Genomic DNA, 25,848 nt, shown 5'->3' with positions numbered 1-25,848 from the left:
CAATCATGGCTCTTAAAGAGTAGCCCCAGATACAAATTATGATATAGATTATAAGAAAAATAAAAATCGATCCATATACATGTACATCCTTGACATAAGTTTCAGCAACTATATCCTTTATCTCTGCATAAAAGCAGATCAGTATTAACTTGAAAACTGGTAAAGAAAGCAATTAAGGTAAGGACCATGCTGAGGACCCCAAAGTAATTTACATTATGTGAGAATTTAATCCTTTTAAATCTTTCAGGCAACAATTTGCTATTCTCATAGGAATAAAGAATCTCAGTTTTTATAGGAATAGCCTATGGTATAAAGTTATGTAAGTTTGTCAATTTGGGGGGAAGAAGCAACAGATAGCAGTTGTAGAGATGGGGGGCGGGGATCCTGTTTTAACATCATTTGAGGGAAGGACAACTAAACTGACGTTAAGTCCTAGGAATTTTAAGTAAACTAATCAAAAGTGGTAGAAACTGAAAATGATAATAATAATTGCTAACATTTAATGAATTCATAGCGTATAGCAGGGTCTGTAGATACGTCATCTCATTATTCCTCATGATAACTTGGGAAGGAGAAATTAGCATCATCTGGATTTTGAGACTGTGAGGCTCACCGAAGTTCAGTAAGTTATACATGGCAGATAGCAAACAGTCTGTGAAGTTTTCATTGGAATGGAGATGCATGTGTTGCCAGAACTCCCTCTCAATACATAGTGGGTCAGGAAAAAGACTCAGGAGCTTTTTGTTCTCCAAATGGGGGTTTCAGCTAAATCAGTGATGACTATGGAAGAGACCAGCACAGGAAAAGTACTCTAGAATGTTAGAAAAGACAGAGACTATTCTAGGCTGATGTAGTCATGAAATAAAGGGGGAAAAAACCCCCCAAAACCTTAGATCCTTAAAAAATGGATACAATCTAATTAGACAGAAAATAAAGTGGGTATTTCCTATGGAGGTAATGGGTCTATCACAGAGTAGTTGTGAGCAGAGGCACTACAATGTTCACAGTGAATGTCTGCAATAAAGAGGCCATTCTGGCTTGAGCAAAGAGCTTCTGTACAGATTGAAGGGAAGAAAGGGCTAGGAGCCTGGGTCAAAGTCAGAATATTAGGACCAGTCAGAATGCCTAAAGAGACTGGATGTTACAGCATTTAATAATTATCTCTGCTCTTTCACGAAAGAGTCTGTAATTCCCATAGATACTGTAGAACTAGGCAACATTCTGCCTAGTTCTAGAGTTCCTGTATCTAGGATACTATAGATACTATAGAACTGGCAACATTCTGCCCTATTCCCAGGGTTTTGCCATAGTGTCTATAACAAAGGCACTTTAAAACAACTTTTTAAATAAACTGAATACTTTTAAACCGTGTAGTAATGGGATAATAAACAATGCTTTATGAAAAAAAATCTGGCAACCTTGTTAAAATTATCTAATGAGAATATAAACTAGAGGTCATAATTCAATTAGCAGGCTATTACATGAGTTCAGGGGTCACAAAGTGTGCAGTTCAGTGTTAAAGATGCAAAAAATCAAAGGATATAGCAGCCACGGCACAATTATGCCAATGCATATTTTGTAAATATGTGAATTGGATTCCCAATTACTGAATCAGATTGTCTTGTGTTTTGTGTTCTTTTGTTTTGTTCTAGAAAGGATTTATGAAGAAATATTGTTAGATTACATTTTTACATGACAAAATGCATTATTGAAGAAAAACTGCTGAAAGCACTCTGAAGACAAAGCAAAACACAAACATGGAGAGGTTATTGGTAGCAAACTTCATCATAGTTGTTGGGGATTATCACAATTCATTGTGCTTTCAGAGGGAGTGCAACCAGGCAAAATACAGGACCATGGACAGTTCCCATAGTACTGATGGGGACTTCTGCTGAGCTACTAATTTTTCTTTTATATATGAATGCCTGAGACAACCCCTTTTTATTTAGGTACATAGGAAATGAAGGTAAGTTTCATTTCAGAAAGGCAATAAAAGACCTTACCTTCATTTACTATCTATCTAAGTAAAAAGCTCTCCCTACAGGTTTGTTCAGAAGGTTCTATACCACATTGAAGACCTATTTAAGAGTAAGGATAGCAATCCCTATGGATGAGAAACCAACCTACCATTTACAGTCTCTTCAGCTTCAGGTTTACTGAAAATACTCTAGGAAGGAGCTAGGGGCATGGATATTTACAGTTTCAATCTGATACCAATGGATTTGAAATAAAATCCAATGAATTAAACAGAAAAACTAACAGATTAAAGAAGACATTTTGCAATTATGATTTAACTTACACGACAAACCTAATGAGGTCTTGCATTTGCCTGGTAAAATTTACATACCCTCTTTACTCTGTTTGTTACATACTGATTCTATATCAAGTGAGCAACCCTTGCTCTCTTATCATTAGGAATTACGTAGATGACAGTGAAAACTAGAAAAGAGATATTTAAAGTGAGAAGAAAATTTAAAATATGATGAAATATGTAAGTATCTCTGTGTATCTGGGATAGAACTGTGAGTTTTCCTTCTATGGGTTCTAATGGATCCATAGATACAAAACTTGAAAATGACAGAGTTCCAACAGAAAAACAAAATTTCTAACTGATGTAAATAGCTCTGTAACAAAACATAGATGAACTGTCTCTATCCTGTTTGCCAAATCGTTTTATGTTAATAAATAATGTATTTCAAATTGGGCGACTTCTTTCCTAAAATGTCAGAGGAATATATATATTTATTGTCCAAATGATATTTTTGCTTACCTAAAGAGAATCATGCTGAATCATCCTGTGACTCAAAACCTTGTCTAAAAAGTAATGCATGTACAAAAAAGAATACAAATATTTTCCCCAACATATTTTTTACCAAGAAGCACTTTGTTTCTGGAAAAGGATTATAAGACTCATAACAGACATGGGGTTAATAGAATTGAGATAATGCAAGCAAGTTGGAAAGAGATATATTTATTTATGAAGAAAGAATAGTAAAGTTTCATTGGAATAGAGGATGCACTTTGTGGATGTATTGCAAAATTAAAGAAGCAAAAAGCAGGGGTGGTTTATTTCACATAGTACATTTAAAATACGTCCTATTTGAATTTAATTAATTTAAGTAATCATACTGAACTCACTAAAAAACTAATGGTAAAGTAAATTAGATTTTGTTTTGTGATGTGACTAAAAACTAGTGATCTAGGTAATTTTAAAGTTTATATATTTGTACCTTTTTTCTTTAATCTTAGAATAACTATAAGTAAGAATGTTTTATCATAAAAACAAAAGACTTTTGAAATATTCTGGTACTTACTAAGTACTATAAATTCTTCAAGAATAAGCTCATAATTCTTGGCAGTAAAGTGAGATTTAATTTTAATATTTTTCTAAATTATCAATTAATGGAAATGCCTAATAGATACTTGAAAACAAATCAGTGGCACAATGTAACATGATCCTGTTCAAGATTTGTTTAGAAGGCAGCAAAGGCTTTACTGCATCAGTATTAAGGCTTTTTAAATATATATACATATTTCTAAAGAAAATTTTCATAAATATTGGTTTTATTTTGGTAAAGCATCAGTTGATAATGATATGCTATCAATACTTTAGTTGATATTTGGTTTGGGACTTTAAAAACACAAATGTAAATCCTAATTATAAACATTATAATTCAGCTGATATTTTCATATGATCTTGTTATTCTCATAGCATACCTCACTGTCTAAAATGTCAGGGGAAAAAGTAGCTTAAATTGTGGCTGGAGAAAATAAGGTAGCAAAATAAAATGTAAAAAAATTTAATCCAGTTAAGAAATGAATAGAGAGAAGCAAAAAAGTTATGAGAAGTCCTCCCTGGAGATGTTTAAGAGCAAGATAAATGTCCATCTGTTTAGAATAGTTTCAGTGTGGCTTGCCTGGAGGAAGGGGAATGAGATCTGCTAATCTGCAAAATTTCCACAGCATCAATTCTGTATTGTTGGGATACCGCCTTGAGCATATTTAGACAATCCACAAGATTAAAGCAAATGCTTTTAGTGAAAATCTTGTGAACGCTGGAATTTGCTCTAAGGCCTGAATGTAGTAAATCCCATAAACCTGTTACAGTGCATCAGACTGGGCTTTTACATAGTGCTTTACAAAATATGGCCTGAGCAACTTCTTTTTTCTCTTTTACTCTCTGAATAACTCTGAACAGTAGCCACGATGGCACCACGCAGGGTTTTTCAACTTGTAAATGGAAATACTAGAATGATACATGGGATGAAGTACTGTACCTTCTTCTTACACCAAATACTAATAATATTAATATTGCTAATATTAATGGAAATTTATTGAGTCATGATGATGACTTATGTTCACCAGTTTCATAATAATAGGAATTAAAATTTACCCTCCATTTTAATAAATTTTACCAGATAGCCTTCCTAAGTTTTAGTGATAAAACTAAACTTCATACAAACCCCATGAGATTGGAACTTTTTTTTGAACAATGTAGTTTGAACTATTTTTTAATTCTAGAAAATGCCTTTTAATGTAAAATTTTTATAATATTGCAGCTGTGATCCTAATTCATAAAATAAACCTATACATTCATTGTGATATTTGAATATTTCCCTCATTGTCTTTCACATTGTTACATGGAAGGCAATGAGAACAGTGGGAATAAATTGTTCTTTTGATCAACATCATTCATCATCCACATAGTTTCTGAAGCCCCCTTTCTTCTGTAGAAACATAAGCTTCCAAAGTTGAAATAACGTACATGCCACAATACTCAGCTCCCCCCATATTCAGATCCCTATAATTCTTACCACTGCTGCTATTCAGGATACATACTGCTTTGCCTTTAAAAAACAGGGATGACCAGGTGCGTAATCCCAGCACTTTGTGAAGCCAACACGAGTGGATCATTTGAGGTCAGGAGTTCAACACCAGCCTGGCCAACATGGTGAAACCCCATCTCTACTAAAAATACAAAAATTATCCAGGTGTGGTTGCAGGCACCTGTAATTCCAGCTACTCAGAAGGTTGAGGTGGGAGTATCGCTTGAACCTGGGAGGGAGAGGTTGCAGTGAGCCAAGATTATGCCACCGCACTCCAGCCTGGGTGACAGAGTAAGACTCTGTCTCAAAAAAAAAAAAAAAAAAAAAAAAAAAACCCAAAAAAACCCAAAATCTGGGCTTGGGCACATTCTATCACTTACATTACGCACACACACACACACACACACACACAGAGTGCACTGCACTATGGTTTTACTCTTCCAATCTAACCATTCCCTGATAACTTCAAGTGATATTTTTCTCTTTCCTAGAACCTACAGCCCTTAATGTCTTGTTCAAAAATCAAGGTCTTGTGTATATTCATTTAGTACTTTCTAGTATATTTTCTGTTTTTACTTTGTAACTTCATGTCAAAATGACCCATAAAAGAACAGTCATATCTAGTCAATATTGCTAATCCCTTCATGTTATACTTTCCTGTCTCTCCTTACAATGCATTTTTCAGGGTTAACTTTTAGCATTTGATTTGTCAAATCTTGCAAATGAAATACTGTATTTTCATAGCATTTTACTGTTTTGAAAGGTCTTTCATACATCTTCTTTCCCTAATAACCATACCAAACCCAAATAACTATTGTTTACTTTATAAAAGTAAAAACTGGCCAGGCACGGTGGCTCATGCCTGTAATCCCAGCACTTTGGGAGGCCGAGGAGGGTGGATCACCCGAGGTCAGGAGTTCGAGACCAGCCTGACCAACATAATAAAATCTCATCTCTACTAAATACAAAAAATTAGCCAGGCATGGTGGTGGGTGCCTATAATCCCAGCTCCAGCAGGAGAATCGCTTGAACCCGGGAGGCGGAAGTTGCAGTGAGCTGAGATTGCACCACTGCACTCCAGCCCGGGTGACAGAGCGAGACACCATCTCAAAAAAAAAAGAGTAAAAACTAAGGCTTAATGAAGTTGACTAATTTGCTCATACTTGCAAGTCCAAAAAATAACAAAATGTTCTGAGACTCCAGTCTTAGGTTCATCTAACTGCATTAATATTTTAAAAAACTCATCTAACTGCATAAATGATAATAAAAAATCTTTACATTTTGAGAAAAAATTATGCCTGTGTTGGAGAAAAGATTTGAAAACTTTGCTAAATCAACATCCCATTAGATAGAACACTGACTAGCCTCTGTTATCTCTAAACTTTTAAAATCATATGTTTTAAGGATAAATACAAAATATATAAAGAAGAATCCCATCATGAGTGGTCCCTACTTCCATGCGTATCCTTAAATGTGGGAGGAGAGCCACTTGTTTACTTGGATTCCCTGAATATCTTTACTAAGAAGATTAAAAGCCACCTGTTTTAAGGAATTAGAGGTAATACTATTGTAAGATTGCAAATAGCATTACTAAGGGAGGGTCAACTGTAGCTATTGCCGTAGTTTTACAGCTAAGTGAAGGCAACTTAAGTAAGTGTACATAGGAATTCCTGCACACTGTTCTGGCCAGGTAGATTTGAACACCACGTATCATTGAGTCTGCCTGAAGACTTCCCGAAGCCCTAACTAGCAAAGGTAAAAGGAAAGCAAATAAAATCGTATTAAATTGAGCACCCATAAAAACCTACAGCCATGGTTTTAATGGCTTTGTACATTTATACCTTAGAAGCTTGTAGTTTTCTGTCTTTACCTGTACATTTAGAAAGTACAAGTTTAAAAAAAATCATTTACATTAAGGAGAAGACATAGAGGCCAAAATCTGTGGCTTTATAAACAGTTGTCTTCTTTGACAAGGGAAAACATCTGTCTTACTTTTGCTACTGAAAAAAAAAAAAAAAAGGCATCGGATCCAACCCTGGAGAATTCTGAATATAAGTTAATTCTTGAAAAAGTGCCTGCCCTGTTTATTACTAGCTAAGAAATATTAAATTCCTGACAGTTAATCTCAGTACACAGGGGCTTTTCTCCCTTATATTCCAAACTAACGTAAAAGCTAAGAAAAACATTTATGTCCCAGCATTCATAGTCTATCGAAAACCATTGTTTTTAGAAGCTAATATAGCAGTTTAAAATTTAGAGAGAGATATATTGATATTATGATTGTCAATGAGATCTTAAATCTGATATATACCTTTAGAAATATAGGCACTTTAAAAAATGCTTATAATTGAAACACCAGACTAAAGATTTATCAAAGGAAAATACAGAAATTCACTTTTAGTTTTTTAAAGGATGCTATAAATATATTCTTTCATGAGGAAATGAAGGAAAATGTAAGAAAAACATTCACACAAAGGGAAATACATAATTTTGTCTTTCTCATGCTTTTGGTATTTAATGAAAAGGGTGATCTTAAAACTCTGGAAAAAGTTGTAGCTGTAGGCTACAGGTGTCTCTAAGAAGAAAATATTATCACTATTTCCAGAAAAGAATAGTCTATATTCTCATAGTACTTCTAGTAATCTTGAAAACAGAACATGGCAGAACTGGCCCAACAATAAAACTAACAGTTTTATTTCTAATAAACCCCAACAGCAACTAAAAACATAGTTACTAAAGTAAGCTGACAGAAAAAGTGGGGAAAAAAATCATAAATATCTGTGAATCAAATCACTTCACAGCTTTCAAAAGATTAATCACAAGGATTAAAGAATGAATTTAATGATGACTTGTTTCCAGACATCTTCTAAATGAGCATCTCGTCAAACAGCTTGTGAAAACAATTGTCAATTTACTGTTACAAGGTCTCCTTTCTGACACTTTATTTAATATAAACTTGACTTTGAAAATAGATAGTAACTTAAAACACTATAAATTTAAAAATATATACTTACAAATTTTTAATGTCAACTGCCCCACGGAAAGCTTTTCTTGGGATTGCCTGAATTTGGTTTTCACTGAGATCACTAAAAACAATAACAACAGAAAGGATCACGTTAGAGAATATTATTTAAAGATTATGTTAATCCAAATGTTTGAGAAGTTATAGGATACCAGAAAGAAAAAGAAAACCCTAAAAGGATCATAATTACATCCATAGCATTATATGCAGTTTCTAATATAAATATTTTACATTTCTAATATAAATTAAAAAGTTGGAATAATGGCTTCTTGAAGTATGCTTCTAGATCTTTAATTTTATAAGAAACTATAAAATACGGTACTCATAAATGTAAGAGTCACTCCGTATCTGTGTAACAAAAACATTTCTTTAAAGAATAGTAAATTGTTCATAATTCAGTTTCAAGGGATTCTGAGGTTTTAGTAGTTTATATTTCTCCAACACCCCTGGTGTAACTTATAAAGTATATAAGAAAGCAGCCTCCTTAATTTCCCAGAGTGGAGTGGGTAAAAACTGATAAAACCTGGACAGTATGATTAAGTTTTCATAGTACTTCTAGTAATCTTGAAAATGGAACATGGAAGAACCGGCCCAACAATAAAACCTACAGTTTATGCATAAAATATTAATAGCAGGTTGATATAAAACCTTCTTTAAATAATTCTATTATAATCATAAACATAGACTGTCTATATTTGCATTTTAATTTAATTGAGAAATACGTTTTAATCACTGAACAAAGCACTCTGAGCTGGAAAGAGCAGTTTGTAAAAATCACTCATCTCAAGAAAGGGATCATTATTTTTCCTTCAGAGAATTCCAACGCCAATTCTATAAGCTCACATAGTATTATTAGCCTTAACGAGTAGAATATAAATATGCATTCAAGAAATGTCAACGAAAGCAGAAAATTCTCATCTAGTTTTAAGTAACATTACCACATAGTAGAGTTGAAATATCAAACAAAATGAATTATTACAGCAACAATGATGGCATTAAAATTATCTTTAAAATTCTAGGATAACTGATGCTCACAAAGAAATACGAAGCTACTAACCACAGGTGCATAGCAGATGAAAACAGAGCCATTTTCCAATATGAGGAGGCATATTGGACAGATTCATCCACATCCTCTCCCCCACTGCTGCTTATGATCTGAGTTTCTTGTTCATACACTTGTAGTCGCACAATAGAGAGAGAGAGAGAACTGGCAGATACAGAGATTTAGTGTGTGGTCTTGACCTTATTAGCACCAAGTTTTAAGCAACGAAGATTTGCATTTATAACTCAATATCCTCAGTGTTCAAATAAAAAAAAGTTTGCTAAGCAAGTCGTAAAATATATACTAGTCTATCTAAAGAGGAAAAGTCTATAGCACAACAAATTATTTCAAACGATAAATTTACAAAATCTGCTTATGTAGGAGTTAAGGCAGCCATCCACTTCCTTAGTGATGTAGCCTGTTACTGTTTTCAATAGTTTCAGTATATCCCTAAGAGTAATAATCCTTCATTTCCTTAAAAATTGCTTATTTCTCCAATTTGCCATTGATTTAGACTTTCTTCCTTTGCTTAATTACATCAAGTTAAGAATATTTAACAACATATATTTAAAAGCCTTGATGACAGAAACAGTGTTCAGAGAAAGCAACAGAACAAAGAGAAAGCAGAGAGATATAGGAGACATGAAAATAAGTAATAAGAAATGAGGAGGAAAACATTGCATTCAAGAAAATTTGAATCTGTTTACAATGCCTCCTGAAAACTATTTAGTAGTGTTTCTACTGTTATATCTTCACCAATTCCATGTTTTCTAATCGCTTATAATTTTCCACTTCAAAGACTAAAAAAAATGCCTTTAAGAGTGTGTAGATGAATAAAAATGGCAGAAGTGTTTGCTCCAGACTTTGCCTGCTCCTAGGCTCTGCAGCCTTCCCCTTTCCAACAGCTGGGGCTATGTCATTCCCCACCTATAGCTTCAGTTCTGCTCAGTCCTTATGCATGGTTTTGTCTTAGAGTAACGGAAGTAGAGAGGGCTGGGCAGAAAGTCAGGGAGATGGATTTTAGGTGGTTTGTAGAAAAAAACAGTGAAATGCACAGTCAGAATGCCATTCCTTCTAAATTTGATTTTAGTCCTTCAAATTACCTTAACAGAATCCTAGGGCATCAAATATTTAAATCCTGCTAATAGAATTTTTTTTTGTTTTGCAAAAGTGTGAGTGGCTTGCTCAGAGCCTCCTTATTCTCTTAAGGCTAATGGTTTATGTGTGGCTGTCCCCTGAGTAGATGGCTCCACAGGCCACACTATGGGGTCTCAGTTCTGATGCCAAGGAATAATTATGGATCCCAGACTCTTTCAGTTAAGTGGGCCATGTGCACCCACAGCAGGAGGAAGAAACTAACACATTTTTAGTACCTACTACCTGCAATAGTTGCTTTTTAAGCAGAAATTATTACCTTAAACTCTATTTCCTTTATTCCTCATAACCACCTTGTAAAATAGATACTGTTTCTTGGTTTTACAGGAAAGGAAACTGAGCTTCAGAGATGTTAGGTGTTCGTGCTAAACAATGAGACAAATTGTTAAAATAAGTATGTGGAAAACATAGGTAAATATTTAGCTAAGATTTAGGGATTTCTAAAGATGATTTCAGGAATCTCAGTATGTCCTTCCTATAGTCTGGAATTTAGAAGGCTTTTTTTTCCCTAACTCATCCTAGACTCTGACTTATTGTCATTTACAAAATGATGTATTAGACTATGTTTGAACAATGATCTATATTTTGTACATATAGTCAACTGAGGGTTAGCAGTTATCTCAGTCCAACATATTATTTAATATCTACTCTACGTTGCAAGGGCTACTGAGTTGGGTAAGGCCAATTTCCTGTCTTCAGGAATTTTCAAATCGAGTGAAGATGAGGTGAATAGCCAAACAGAAGGAGGAATACAGTGAATTCCAAAAAAAAAAAAAATATATTGAAAGTCAAAAAGGCAAGAAAACACTTGGAATAAGAAAAAAAAAAAAGATCATGTGAATGTGTCAACATATAAAAGCAGGTGGACAGGGGCAGAATAGCAAAAACCAGGGCATGCAAAAAGTACACTTTGTACTTTTTATGCCAGTAGTTCGCAGTCTGGTTTCCTAAGAGGGTACAACATATGCAGTGGAATAACAGGAGAAGGGGTGGAAAGGACAAATCAGTGGTGTGCTGAGACATTACTGACAGCAGTGTATTGTTCTGTGAATTGTGTGGAATGAGCAAAATGAGTCAGAACTACTGAGTCAGTGGATGGAGCTGCTGAGGGAGGAGTCTGTAATTATATCACTAGGTAATAGAGTGTAACACTGTGTTTCAGAGGAAGAAAATGGCTTGACTGGAGTTGATTTTTTGGAAGACTAATCTGGAAATTGAGTTTCAGACTTTTTCATACCAACTGGGGAATGCATCCTTATTTCAGCAGACAATGGTGTGGAGAGGAAGGTGATAGTCAGGAGGAGGACACGGGTTCTTCCTTAGATTAACTAAACTGGCTATGGAATTTAGGACAGATACATGGGGTCAAAGGTTCAAATTTAGTTATATTGAATTTGGAAGTCTAGATAAAGACTTATACAACAGCCGGGAAAAGACAGTGAGAACCTAAAGCAACCATCAACCATCAATTAATTCAATGCTTCCTTACTCTGGGACAGTTAGTGCATGAGACATATCCATACTATAAACAGAAAAAATAGAGAAGACCAAGAGTGATATTAGGGATGCATGAAGAACCAAAACTTAGACGTGGATTGCATGTGAAGATGGATTAGGTGAGGGACAGAGATGTCACAGAGGTCACTTTGAACTTAGATGAGAGGACCAGTAACGAAGTTGGGAAATCAAAAGGGCAATTTGGAGTGCGAATTATGATAATGGTTTTGAAAATTCTTTAAATCTAGTTGGAGAGATGTGATATACATATAGATATAGATACATAGATAGATATGTATATACACATACATATGTATCACAGTTTGAGGACAATGAAAATTGTTTATGGTAAGCAAATTATAAGTGGTATCTGAGAAAGATAATCAAGGAGACAGACCAAAGAAGGAACAGTCATTGGCAGCTTGGTTGACCCAGGCCACCTTCCAAATAAAATGAGATCTTATGTGAAACTTGTTTAAAACTGATTAAGCTTGGTAATTCTCAACCTTCAGTGCTGGGGGAAGAGGTAGGACGTGGTGGGTGGCAGGAATGGAAGGAGGGAGGCAGCTTGTCAGAGCAATTGGGAACATTGACTTCAGAGCCAGATTAGCTGAGATTAAATTCTAGCTCTACCATTTATTAGTTATGTGACCTTGGGTCACAGTGCTTACCATCACTGTGCCTTAGTTTCTTCATCCCTATTTCATAGGATTGTTAGGTGGATTCAATGAGTTCATACTTTTAAATTGTTCAAAAACGACTTGGCACATAGTAGGGACTACAGAGGTGATTTATTCTACTTGGAGACTCTTTTACATGCTCCTGAGTATACCTGCTAAATTCCCCAAAGATCACTGTAGTCGATGTGAGACATTTCTGATGGGAGTGTACTGTTCTGTGAACTGTGTGGAATGAGCAAAATGAGTCAGAACTACTGAGTCAGTGGGATGGAGGAGTTTGTAATTATATCACTAGCTAATAGAGTGTAAAAATGTGTTTCAGAGGAAGGAAATGGTTTGATTGGGGTTGATTTTTTAGGAAGATTAATCTGGAAATTGAGTTTCAGAGCAGGCAGGGAAAATGGGCAGAGAACCGTTATCAGGCAGTGTGTCAGAGAGTCAGTGGGTCTCCAGTGAAGTAGGCGATGTTTTTAGAGAACACTACGTAATAAAGTTAGGAGTTAGCATCTGGTGCAAATGTAAAATCTTCAATGGAAGTTAACATGGGTGTCTTCTCAGGGAGCGCTTACAGCCATTCACGTTTGCTGAGTAAGCAAGTAACAATGGAAAAAGTGTTTGGAAAAGAGGAGCATGCTAACAATGCACAGGATATTGGGGAGTTAGGATTGAAGACAAGAAAACTAGGTTAGTTTTGTTAAGAGGATACTGCAAATGCTCAGGCATGATACTATGGAATTTTTCAAAGATATTAAAAATATTGAGCACCTTAAACTTGAAAACCTGGTTTATTCATTTTTTAAGATCACAGAGAAATGAGGGGAGCTGGAAAGACTTCCCCATTCTGAAGCTCATCCCAAAGAAAAGATATAAAGGGTGAATGTAAGCGTTTTCAAATAGGAAAGGTATTAATTCCTGGTATTTGACCAATTGGAAAGATACAGGCCTCCCATAGCCAAGTCTGAAAAGTGTCTTACTGGCCAGTCATGAAACCATGGAGATTCCCATTTTAGACCCTCCCCCTTCTACTATATCCAATTCATTCCCAAAAGCACCCCAGCACTGTCCCTAGTCAAGTCCCTTTCTCCATTCTCCAATGCCATGATCACTGGTAGAAACTTCATCAACACTCTTCATCGATGACTGAGACTCCAAACTGATCTCCCTGCTTTGACTTATGATTCCTTCCAAGGCATCTCCCACACTGGTACCAGAATTGTATTTCCAAATTTGAGTTTATGTCAAAACACGTCTTCCTGAAGTCTTCTCATCTCAGTTAAGAACACACCATCCATACCAACATTCAGACCAAAAACTCTCGAGTTCTCACTGACATATCACAGTCTTCTACAATCTACATCCAAACCACTAGCAAATCCTCTCAGCTCTATTTTCAAAATACATCCAGAATCTGACCTACTGGCACCTCTAGTCACCTGATTGCACCTACCATCTCATCTTGTCTGAGTTACCTAATAGTCTCCCAACCATCTCTTTGCTTCTGCCCTTGCCTTCCTAGAGCCACATATAGTCACATCTCTGATGAAAACTACAGATATCTTGCCTCATTACAAAGAAAGCTCAAAGTGTCATAAAGGTTTACAAATCCCTCCTCCCCCAAAAAATCTAGTCAGCACACCCTTTTTGACCTTATCTATTTTTACCCTTCCTTTCACCCTCTCTATTTCAGTCACATTGGCCTCCTTAGAGTTACCTGCAAACTCTCATTCTCTTACTTCAGGACCTTCCTTGATACCTGCTGTGACTCTCTTTCCACCTCATTCTTTCACTCATGAATTTCATGCTCTTAATTCACCTTTTATATGATCTTCCAAATCGTTCAGCTTTTGTACATTCTCTTTTTGCCTCAAGCACCTACTTCCTATCACCATGAGATGGAGAATTAAACATTGTTCAAGATGCAGACCAACTCCTCAGCTGAGCCTAGTGCTAAAATCTCCATAACCTAACCTAGTGCTAAAATCTCCATAACCCTTGATGCTGTGCAAAGTACTAAGCCTCTCTCTCCATTTGCGTATCTGTAAGATGAACTCATATAAATATATCTTAGAATTGTTTTCCATAATTACAAATAAGGTTTGTATTAACAACATAAATTAGTATTTGCATCATTAGATAATAAGATTATTACATAATTATTTTCATTATTGGGGAGTCCCTTGTTCCCTCTTTTGAACTCTTAAGGTGACTTGTGCTGTTATTTAGTATAATTCTGTTATTTAAGTTGACATTTTTAGGTTTCACATACAAGTGAGATCATGTGGAATTTGTCTTTCTGTACCTGGCTTATTTCACTTAACATGATGTCCTCCAGGTTCTAAAAAAGTTGATCTCATAAAAGTAGAGGTTAAAATGGTGCCTACCTGATCTCATAGAAGTAGAGGGTAAAATGGTGCCTACCAGTGGCTGGGGCGGTTAAGGTGAAGTGGGTTGGGGAAATGTTGGTTAAATAATATATATTTACAATTACATAGGAGGAATGAGTTCCAGAGATCCACTGTACAGCAGGGTGACTATAGTTAATGACAATATATCATATTCTTGACAAACGCTAAGAGAGCAGATAAGGTTCTCAGTACAGAAATGATGACTATGTGAGGAAGTGATTTGTTAATCAGCTGATTTAAATATTCCACAATGTATACATACTTCAAGACATCATGTTTGCAATGAATATCTACAAATTTATGTTAATGTTTAAAATAAATAAATTTGAAAAAAATAGTTTTAATTGAATTCCTTTCCTAAATAACTTTCTCTCCTGTTAGACAATATGATAAACAAAGGCAGGGATGTTAATTCATATTATTTCTGCAGAGTTACTGGCATGTGGTAGTACACCATTGCCAAATGTTTGCGCAAGGGAGACATGGAAAGAAAAAGAAAAAAATCATGGCGAGGCGCAGCGGCTCACACCTGTATCTTAGCACTTTGGGAGGCCTAGGTGGGTGAATCACCTGAGGTCAGGAGTTTGAGACCAGCCTGGCCAACATGGTGAGAACCCGTCTCTACTAAAAATACAAAAATTAGCTGGTCATGGTGGTGAGCACTTGTAATCTCAGCTACTCGGGAGGCTGAGGCAGGAGAATCACTTGAACCCAGGGGGGTGGGAGGAGGTTGCAGTGAGCCAAAATTGTGCCACTGCACCCCAGCCTGGGTGACAGAGCAAGACTCCATCTCAAAAAAAAAAAAAAAAAAAAAAAAAAAATTACAAAACTTGGCAACTTGCAGGATGTAAGACAAGGGAGACTTCTGTGAAGTAGGTCTATGGTTTGAAGCCTGATAAGTAACAAAATCTGGCATTATAGACATAACCAGGGGAAATGAGGAAAGAAAACTGGACTTCTGAGAGGACTTTTAAACATAATGGTATCAAGGCAACACAGGAGAGGAGAATGGCAACGTTTTATAAAATGTTGGAGATAAAAGACTACAGCTCAATAAAGGGATCAGAGACAGAAACACAGATTAAATTCTTTGTATCATGGTGGGAACTGAACTACACGCTGCATACATAAATCTCCTTTCAGGTGATATACATCAACACATTTCCGATTTGCAGGTTATTATCCCCAAGAAACTTATGCTTGGTTTACTCAAGATTTTAATATTTGCAAGTGAGAAAGTAAGCTGTGGTCTTTTCTCACCCTCACTCCTATTTTCTCATTCATGTATTCAAAAGCATTTATTGATAGCATAAAATCTGATGTGATCATTGCTTTATGATAATTCTGTTTCTTTCAGGGTATGTTTTTATCACCACCTTGACTGCTGCTCCTTGATTTATATGCGTCTCTTCTACATACGTCTTTCCTCTTGCAAATCTTAATAAAATTTGATATGGAATAAGTACTTTGAACATTCTTTGTTGGATGTATGAATGAGTTCTTTTTAGGGATTATTGGGGCTGTTCCTCCACCAAAATTTTTTTTTCTCCCACTGGAAACCCTCAGGAACTTCTAGTTCTCAGCAACTGAAGTTTTGTTGAACACAGTAATAATAATCTCTTTCATCTAATCTCTAATATGTCTTGATCCCAGCACTTCTTGCTGTTAATAAAAAGTGTCAATAACTTACTGATAATAACTGTAAAATTCCACAGATGGAAGTGTGAAAAAGTATGCACTTTAGAACTGATAAAATAAGGTAATACTCAAAGTTAACATTTATTGAGCAACTACTAACTTCCAGGGAATACACTTTATTGTTTCTATAACCAAGTCAGGATGTATTCTCTTATTTTTATTTTGGAGATGAGGAACTGGGGTTTGGAGAGGTTACATTATTTACCTGTGGTCATACAGCTAGTAAGCAGTGGAGCTGGGATTTGAACTTGCTCTGTTGTTTCTCAAACCTCCTATTCTCAAGCACTGCTATCCTGTTTCTTACAGGAGGTGGCTTCTATAGAGGTCTGGCTCTCTGGTATTACAGTTCAATCACCCTGGACCTGTGGTTTCAAAATGTTATTTGAAGATCACCCATAAAAAATATCTAGGGACATTGTTTTAAAAAACAGACTTCTGAGCGCCACTCCAGACATATTAGGCGGAATCGCTAGGGAAGAGGTCCAGGAATCTATATTTTTAACAAGTTTGCCTGGTAACTGTTAATGCCCATGGTCTTCGAACCCCATGTTAGTAACCCATTGGAACTCCTCTGATAAATGGTACCTTCTAGCTTTTTTTGTTTTTTTGTTTTTTGTTTGTTTGTTTACAAACATGGCATTTGTTTATTTGCATCTAGTTGGAAGTTGCAAATGCCAACAGAAAATAAAAACTAGGAAGCCCCATTAAAGCCAAGAAGAGTGTATACACTCTCTGGACAAAGGAGAGAGCTGGATGAGAAAGTCCACTATTTTATAACATGAAATTTACCATTTCATCCATTTTGAAGTGTACAGTTCGCTGGTGTTAAGTACATTCACACTGCTGTGTGGCCATCAAAGCCGTTCTTTTTGAGAGGTCACTCTAAAACCTCTTTTTTGCCTAATGTGTACTGGGACAGGTCTGGAACAGATAAGTTTGAAAAGAAATCCTTGGCTCCACTCCACAAAAATTAAAACAGGTGATCAAGTGATCTTAGTCAAGTTACTGAGATTCTTTGACTCATGTTTCATTTTCTCTAACTAGGAAAAATAATACCAACCACTGCCGCGTCATGGTTCCCATGAAGATCAAATGCTCTGATCTATTCCTTGTGAAGGTATGAAGTGCTTCATCAGAGCACACAAAGGCACTGGCCCATCTTACTTTCTGCACTTCCATTCATTCAATGTAGCTCACTTCGAGAATTATTTACGAAGGCAGTATGGGCCGAACACACTTAGAAATGAAAAGATAAAAATAGCATAGTCCCTGCTCTCAAGAAGTTCAGATCCAGAAAGGAAAAGTAGGTAAAGTGATCATTATGCCACTGCACTGATTAAAATAAAAATCAGTAAGAAAATATAGAAAGTCCTGAAATAATAAAGGAGGAAATGTACTCTGTTATTGCTTGAAGTATTGTGGATGGCAGATGATCATCAAAAATGACTTGCAATAGAGTTTAAGTTTATATATACAATATCTTTAGTATCTACACATTTTTTCTTGCCAAGGCTTTGCTTCTCTCTCTGCTTGGAATATTCACATGATGTCCTTTAATTGGTTAATCCTCCTACTCATCCTTTGGGGCGGGGCTTGAACATTCTCTTTTGTAGCACTTTTCTTTGAAATGTGTTAACACTGGAGTAGTTTTCCTTCCTTGCACCCTGGTAGAATAATATACTCAATTGATAGCATACTGGATTGTAATCATTAGCTTCCTTGTTGACATATCCCATAAGAGTTGAAATTTCCCTAGGGACAGTGAAAACTTCAACATTGTATCCTCCGTGCCTGATGCAATGCCTGGTTGTGGTCAATAAAACATGAAATTAAAATGCCCATCAATGATTAGAAAATTGGTATTATAATTATGGACATTACAATTCTCAAGAAAATTACTTATTTACCAGGTACTTGATGTCATTCTTAGGGAATATTATATGAAAATGTCATCTGATACTCTGGCAAATTAAAACAATGATGACTTGCTCTTTGGTTCCCTAAGATACGGTAGAGATATTTTTTTTTCATGATCCAAATGTCTTTAATGAAATCAGGTAAGACAAAGGTGAAGTCAAAGTTGTGTTAACATAAGTTAATATAAGTACCATGAATTTTAAGTGGTAAACAGTCTTTGAAAGCTTTTATTCAGCCTAAACTATAGTCTCAGTCTCAGTCTCAACTGATGGACTTAAAAATTCTTTAATTCTCTCAATACTGTGTCCAGGGATATGTGTGAGTTTCATATTGAGTCAAAATAGTATGGATAATAACCAGGAAATAATCATTTCCTGAATACCTGAGTCCATGACTTTGTGTCAGGAATTGCATTACTCATTTATGAAGACGCATAAAAAATGTGATCCTATTTTTCTCATCAAAATGACTGCAATATACTGAGGAAGATCAGCCACGCATATGTGAGTAAAGAGCAGACATCAACTCATGATGACATGCATGGAATACATGTGTAAATAAAATAATGGGATTTAACAATAGTGAGGTGGCATGCAAATCAGGAAATGCTTTTGAAAGAGGAGGGCATTAAGCTGGCTCTTTGGGACAGTGATGGGGATGGTCTGGTAAGAAGAAAGGGACAATTATTTCTAAAAAGGAGACCACAATGGAAAGAAGAGACAAAGGTACGTTATGGGTGACATCACTGGGGATGAGGGCTAAGAAAATAGTGTTTGCTGTATTTAACAATTAGAAGGAAAAAAAGAGGTTGTGTTGGGATTCTGAAACACTGACTAGAGGACTAAGAAGTTTTCAGTTAATCTCAAAAAGAGCAAAAAGTTAACAGAACCCTTATTTCTTTTTTTTTTTTTTAATTATTATTATACTTTAAGTTCTAGGGTACATGTGCATAAATTGCAGGTTTGTTACATATGTATACTTGTGCCATGTTGGTGTGCTGCACCTATCAACTCGTCAGCACCCATCAACTCGTCATTTACATCAGGTAAAACTCCCAATGCAATCCCTCCCCCCTCCCCACTCCCCATGATAGGCCCAGGTGTGTGATGTTCCCCTTCCTGAGTCCAAGTGATCTCATTGAGAACCCTTCTTTCACAAGACCTATTGTAACAAGGGATGTAGGAATCTTTGTGCGGGAACAACTAGAGCACGACATCTAATTGTTTGAGAACAGCAAGCCTTGTTGTTTTCTGTCACCTGAACACAGGTTTTTCACGTCGATGTACATACTAAATTCTGACTTTGTAAAAGTGGTCTATAAATATAGCCAATCACTATGACTTCCTTCTAGAATTTACAGACTTCAACTAAAATATGATTCTTGATCATGAAAAAAAATGCCTAGAAATAAAGACTTCATAAATAAAACTGTAAAACATCAAATCTTCACCAAAAAATGGCCCAGAGGCAGAAAATTATTGCAAATGACTTTAACACTTTTATTGAGATATAATTAACATACCAAAAGTTTACCTGTGTAAACTATACAATTCAATAATTTTTTAGATTATTTATGGAGTTGTGCAATCATCACCATAATCTTAGGACATTTTCATTACCCCCCAAAAAACTGTGTACTCATTAGCAGTTCTCCCTTTTCTAACCCCCCAGGTTGTAGCATGTATCTGTACTCATTTATATTTATTGCTCAATAATATTCCATTGTATAAATACAACATATTTTTGTTTATCTATTTCTTGGCTGATGAAGGCAGCAGACTCTGTGAGGCAATTTTAAAATCAATAACTATCTCTGCTGGGGACTAGTATATTTACTATTCTCTTTGGTTCCTTTGCAGCACTTTTGTATTTGGTCTAATATTTCTTAGTGTAATAAGAGTCCATTTATTAGAGCATGGCTATCAAAGAATGCCTACTGCTTTGGATGTCTCAACACTCTTTAGATACTATACTTCTCTTAGAAGTCTTGTCTGTTCTGGTTCACCTCTAGACTTTAGATTGTATTGTTCTTCCCTTAATTCTACCTCCATATACCCACAACAGCCCTGCAATGCATGATACATTCTTTTGATCATGCTAGCAGAATTTGAACAGACTATAGGAACACCTTTTAATTTGTTTTGAATTTGAGATGAAACTGTTTTCAAAAATGGGAACTGATATATTTTCCTGCCATGTCTATCACCACATATGTGTATCCATGCTAATAACAGAGCTGAATGTACATATTCCATAATATAAAAAATATATATCCTAAATATGTATGTATTTGTATATGTACACATGAAAGACAAGAAGTGGGGTGGGGAATAGAGTGACAGAGAAAAAGAGCATTTTTTTTTTTTGTAATTGGCATGTCTTTGCTTCTTATTTATTCTAAAGATTTTTAAAAGGTAGAATGTAATGGTGTTGAAATACTGCATCAGCTTTTAACAAAAGAGCCAATACTGCAATGCTGCTATTTTACTGCCCACAACGTATGGTTTCCAGTTGGGTATCCCATTAACCTTAGAGTGCAATGATATAATTTTAATTATATAAATTGAAACAGCAATGTATAATACCTATATCATGTAAAAATGGATTCACTTTATGTGAAACTGTCTAAACTATGTTTCACTGTGAAGCAATAAATTTGCTTTAGATGGCAAACCGGCCTGTAAATTTAATTACTGGTAATTTTATTTTCCTCCATGGTTTAACCTCTCTTAGAGTCTGACCGAGAAATATCATAAATCTGTACTTCCATGGAGTACTTTGGAAACTACTGAGTAATGATAAATGTTTGCCAGATTTTAACTTTAGAAAAGCAAAGAAACATAAATGTGGATGGTAAATGAGTACGCCAACTTGTAAATATCATTACAGATTAAATTCCTAATTTGATTAAAAGTATATTTACTTAATGCAACTCTTTTTGTTCCTATATCCAAGTAAATAATATATATCAGAGAAAAGAATTATTTTCATGTATTTAAAGATCCTAGTAACTGAGTATGTGTCAGAAAAAATGAGTTTCACATAAAAGAGATATTTGTATTCGTTCAAGAGAAAGACTAGTTACACGTAGTACAGTCTTGCATAGAATAATCAGGTATCACACAGGTTATGCAGCATGAAACTCATGGAAGACTGCGGAGAGGATTGAAGGCGTGGGAGGAGTGTTCACCATCAATGCTTTCTATCCTTTAGAATTCCCTACAGGGAAGCTATTTCTAAAAAGGTAAAGGGGAAGCACGGTTACGAAGGGTGGAAATTAGTACCTTTCAATGTTAATTCAATGTGACTTAAGATCGTGTGCCTTCGTGTGAACAAAGAGGAGAGTACAATGTGGGTTTCAGATCCATGTCACTCAACCCAGAGTGCCTGAATCCACATCTGGCTCTGCCATTTACTGGTTTTCTGGGTAAGCCATTCAACCTCTCTGTACCTCCACCTCTTCATCTGTAAAATGGGCATAATAAAACTGCCTACCTCATGTTCGACTAGAGCTTGTGCAATGCTTGGTGAAGTGCTCAGCATAGAATAAGTGCCTGATAGATGTGAGACTTGCCAAGCCTGTGTGCAATACTGTATATTTCTGTTTGCTCCCTCTACTTTGGGGATAACTTGAGGACTGGACTTTTGCTTTAATTACGTAAGAGTTTCATCCCCGATGTGTCATTTATTAGTGTTATGACCTTGAGCTGGTTTTTCTTTCTCTTTTAAACTTCTCTAAACTTCAATTTCCTAATCTATAAATTAAGACTAACATTTAGAACACATTTCATATGGCTGCTGGGAAAATTATTTGAGATATTAAGCACAGGGCCTTCCACATATTAATAACATTCAATGAATGTTACACATTACCATTTTAATGTGGAAATGCATACCAACAAATAAGGTTTTGGGAGATGCATTACAATTTAGGTAAAATTTTACATACCAATTATATCTATCAAAGTACAATTTAAGATAAAATGGAAAACCCTTTTTCACAGTTAAACATAGTATTTGTGAATTATATTGATGTCATTATCAATAAATACTTTAAACAATCCCGGTAAGCACTGAGCTATTTTAAGATACATCTTAAATTCAGAAAATTTAAATCCATCATATACAGTTTCTGAATTACAAAGAAGGATAATAGGTTCAAAACCCATATCCGGATGTATCATAATGTTCTGAATGTAAAAAGTCATTTTACAATTTTTGAAAGGCAATCTTAGGCTAATCTTTCCACAAAATGCACAAACCACCCTTGATTATGCAACTAGCAGATATTTTGAGGGAACTGAAGTCACATTCTCATGATATCGCAATTTCTGAACTGTATGTAAAAGAGAGTTGGGCACAGATACAAAAGCTGAAAGGCAACTTCTGGTTTTAAATGTGGTGGGCTACCCTGGGTGGGCCCTCAAGAATGGAGGTCTTGGGGGTGAGCACCGGTAACTCCAGCATCTCTGCGCTCTGTCAGCAGAAAGGTTCCTGCAGCAGCAGAGACTGCTTCTCAATGCAGGCTGCCTGCTCTCCCAAGCACACCACCTTGATGGGCAGAAAGAAAATGGCCGAAGCACAGACAGCATTCAACACAATACGGAAAATCAAAGAAATGGCTGAGAGCTGTGTTGGAGTAAGAAAGAAAGAGAGGGGTTTCTTTCCATACCCAGGCCATATCCTAGGAAACAAAGACGAAAGAGAGAGAGAGAGAGAGAGAGAAAGGGTGATGGGGAGAAAGGGGGACTAAGTAAGAGAGGAAAGGAATAAGAGGAAAAAAGACAGCAGATGCAGAACATACAACAAAGAACAACTTGTGCAAAAGAAGGAAGAATAAGAGGACGGTTTTTAAAGCAGAGAGTTTTGAAACTGTCCATTTTATTTCTCTGATATAATCAGTAGGAAGGTGCTTCTACTCTCAGACATTTTAAATTGCTTTACACCTATTATTCATTTAATATTCACAACACTAAGAAGAAGTAATTGATATCTCCAACACACAGACAAGGAAACGGAAGCTTAGAAAGATGAACACATTTGCCCCAAGCATTTAATAAGTATAGGGAGATACCAGTAGACAGAACAAAGTCCCTGCCCTCAGGAAGCTAAACATAAAATGACACAGGCTGGATTTGCTCTGGCTTAAAAAGATACTTGGTGTTTGAATGAGAAGAAAGTACAAATCCTTTGAATATGCACATTTAACACACCATCCCTATTTATCCACTCTGCACAATTGTTTCTTTATCTTGTGGAACAAAAAGTTTGGCAATTAAGACATCTCATTAACTCAGATCATATGATTTCAATGAGACAAAATTAACTTTAACATTGTTAACGTAACTCAAATGCTTTGGTTGTTTTGCCAGCTGTCAATGGGTATTTTAACTCATCATACTTCTACTGAATCTCTTTTAATAATGTATGTCATAGCACTTCACAATATAAGTTGGTGGAGAACTGCATTCCAGCACCACCAACCCTTCCACTTGCTTGAAACTCAATTTAGATGCCAGAATAAACCCAGACATAGTTTTGCTGCGTAAGTCAATCTCCTACCCACCAAATCAATTCTGCCCAACTACTGTTCCAAAAAGGCACTTAAATCAATTTGCTATGAACGTCCTGCATAAAATGATAAATGCACAAATTCTACTTAGCCATTCTACACTGATAATTAGCCCCAGTAGAGTCAAGGCTCACATTTGAACAGAGTTCTCTGTCTCAGTATATCTTTTTTAGGGTATTCGCTGATGAAATAACTTCAACACATATGCTATGTGTACATTAGTAGGAAATTAACCACCAACATATGAATACATTTCATTTTATAAGGTTTTGGAAATTTTTTTTATCTTAAAAGAATTCAAGGTAGCCTTTTCTGACTGATACTATTCCTTTTAGCTGCATTAGCTGGAACAAAGGAGACATCCTTTAAGGAATTAGTAGGAACTGACTGAAATTTGAAGGAAAAAGAAATCAGTGGATTAATTCCAAAGAAGTCATAACATTAACATTGGGGAGGGAAATGTAAAGTTTTTATTTACTCCCCCATGGAAAATGTTACATTGGTCACATCGCTAAGTGTGACTGAGTGACAGCTACTGACAGTGGAATGAACTTTAGGAAGGTGTAACGGAGATGATGCTGAGAGAGCATCAGAGCTGGAACGGGGACAACAGTGACCTCTGTCCCTGGCTAGGGCTTCTGGGTGACTTATAATATTGAAGAAAAATAAAACCCTTAGTGGAGGTTTACAAATAATGTGTCTGTATACACACCCACAAACCTGCGTATTATAAAATTCTTATCCTTCTGCTTTGACTGAATTTGCATATTGTCGTTTGTTGTAAGATAGATTATTCTGAGCTACATACTAGGGTCTCCTTTTTCCTTTTCCTTTGTTACTCAAGTTAACTTTTTCATCCTAAACATGGATTCAGATGCTCAGACCGACTAGATCTTAACTGTGAAGTACCACAACATAACTTTCATTGTGTTACATACGAAGGGATATAATTCCAAACCAAATGTTGGATTTACACTATGGCTTTTCCAAATACAGCTAATGAATAAATACCTTATGCAATTCTTCATAGCATTTTGACTCACAGAAAAACTGTCTAAAATTGGAAGAGGGTAGAAGGATATACTATTTGTATTATCTGCATAGTTAAAAACAGTGTACACAGTTGGATTGAAGTTTTCCTTCATCAGACATATTGCTAGGTAAAGTTTCTCGGTAGAGTAGATCTTTAAAAATAGGATATAGTCTCGTCTATTTGAAGTAGGCACGTGTTCTCTGACAGAATGTAAGGGTCCCTTCTACTTCAATGGTAATCATAGATTTGTTTGTTCTGATATTAAAGTTATATACCATTGGAAATGCAATGGAATGCAAAAAAGTGGAATAAAAGTGGAATAAAATATAAAAGTGGAATATAAAGTGGAATAAAATGGAATGGAACTGCAAATATCTATAATATGACAAAATACAAAATTCCAATATAAGAAAAACTGTTTTTAATGTCCCAATAAAACAATGCAGCCCCAAGCCATAGGGCACCCACATGGTTAAGGTAGTTGGAATAGGATTTAATATTAATTCTTGTCGCAGCATTAGAGAGGATATGCAACACTGTTCTCATTTTACTATGGAGAGACAGAAATGTGCTTGATTCTCTAATGGTTGTCTGGAGATAAAAGAAGCATCATCAAAATACCATGAAGATTCAAAGTTACTCAATTATATTTTGATCAAGTTCAGAATGTTATCAAAGGTAATTTTCCTTTAGGAAACTGAGTTAATGACACTGAAAAAAAGAACGCACGTTCTTACTTACTAACTACACTCTCGGCAAGTTAGATATTTTAAATCATGTTTTCAGTAATCTGGGGGAAAAAAAACCACTGAGCTGTCAATCTTGAAATCACTGCAGTGGATTACACATTGTATTTTAATTTTCTTTGCAACAGTTATAAATTGAATAGTTTCAATAGTATTATTTTTTAATGTAAGTACTCTAGCTTTCATACCTCTTGAGTTTTCCCCATAAAGTTTCTAATTATCAGTTAATTTTAATTCCTCAACAGTCTAATTAAT

At 35.6% G+C, this 25,848-nt stretch overlaps 1 protein-coding gene across 4 annotated transcripts in view; it reads right to left on the bottom strand.

Annotated features, from left to right (window-relative positions):
- The window catches only part of SLIT2 (slit guidance ligand 2), a 370,015-nt gene that overhangs the window by 143,371 nt on the left and 200,796 nt on the right, over positions 1–25,848 (bottom strand). For all 4 annotated transcript variants that reach the window (XM_025385835.1, XM_025385834.1, XM_025385836.1 and 1 more), the window contains exon 5: positions 7,841–7,912. In XM_025385835.1, the coding sequence (XP_025241620.1) occupies positions 7,841–7,912 (72 nt within the window). The remainder of the gene's footprint in view (positions 1–7,840; positions 7,913–25,848) is intronic.

This window comes from Theropithecus gelada, chromosome 5 (genome assembly GCF_003255815.1).
Source record: "Theropithecus gelada isolate Dixy chromosome 5, Tgel_1.0, whole genome shotgun sequence".
NCBI lineage: Eukaryota > Metazoa > Chordata > Mammalia > Primates > Cercopithecidae > Theropithecus > Theropithecus gelada.
This window is presented reverse-complemented; position numbering and strand designations above follow the sequence as displayed.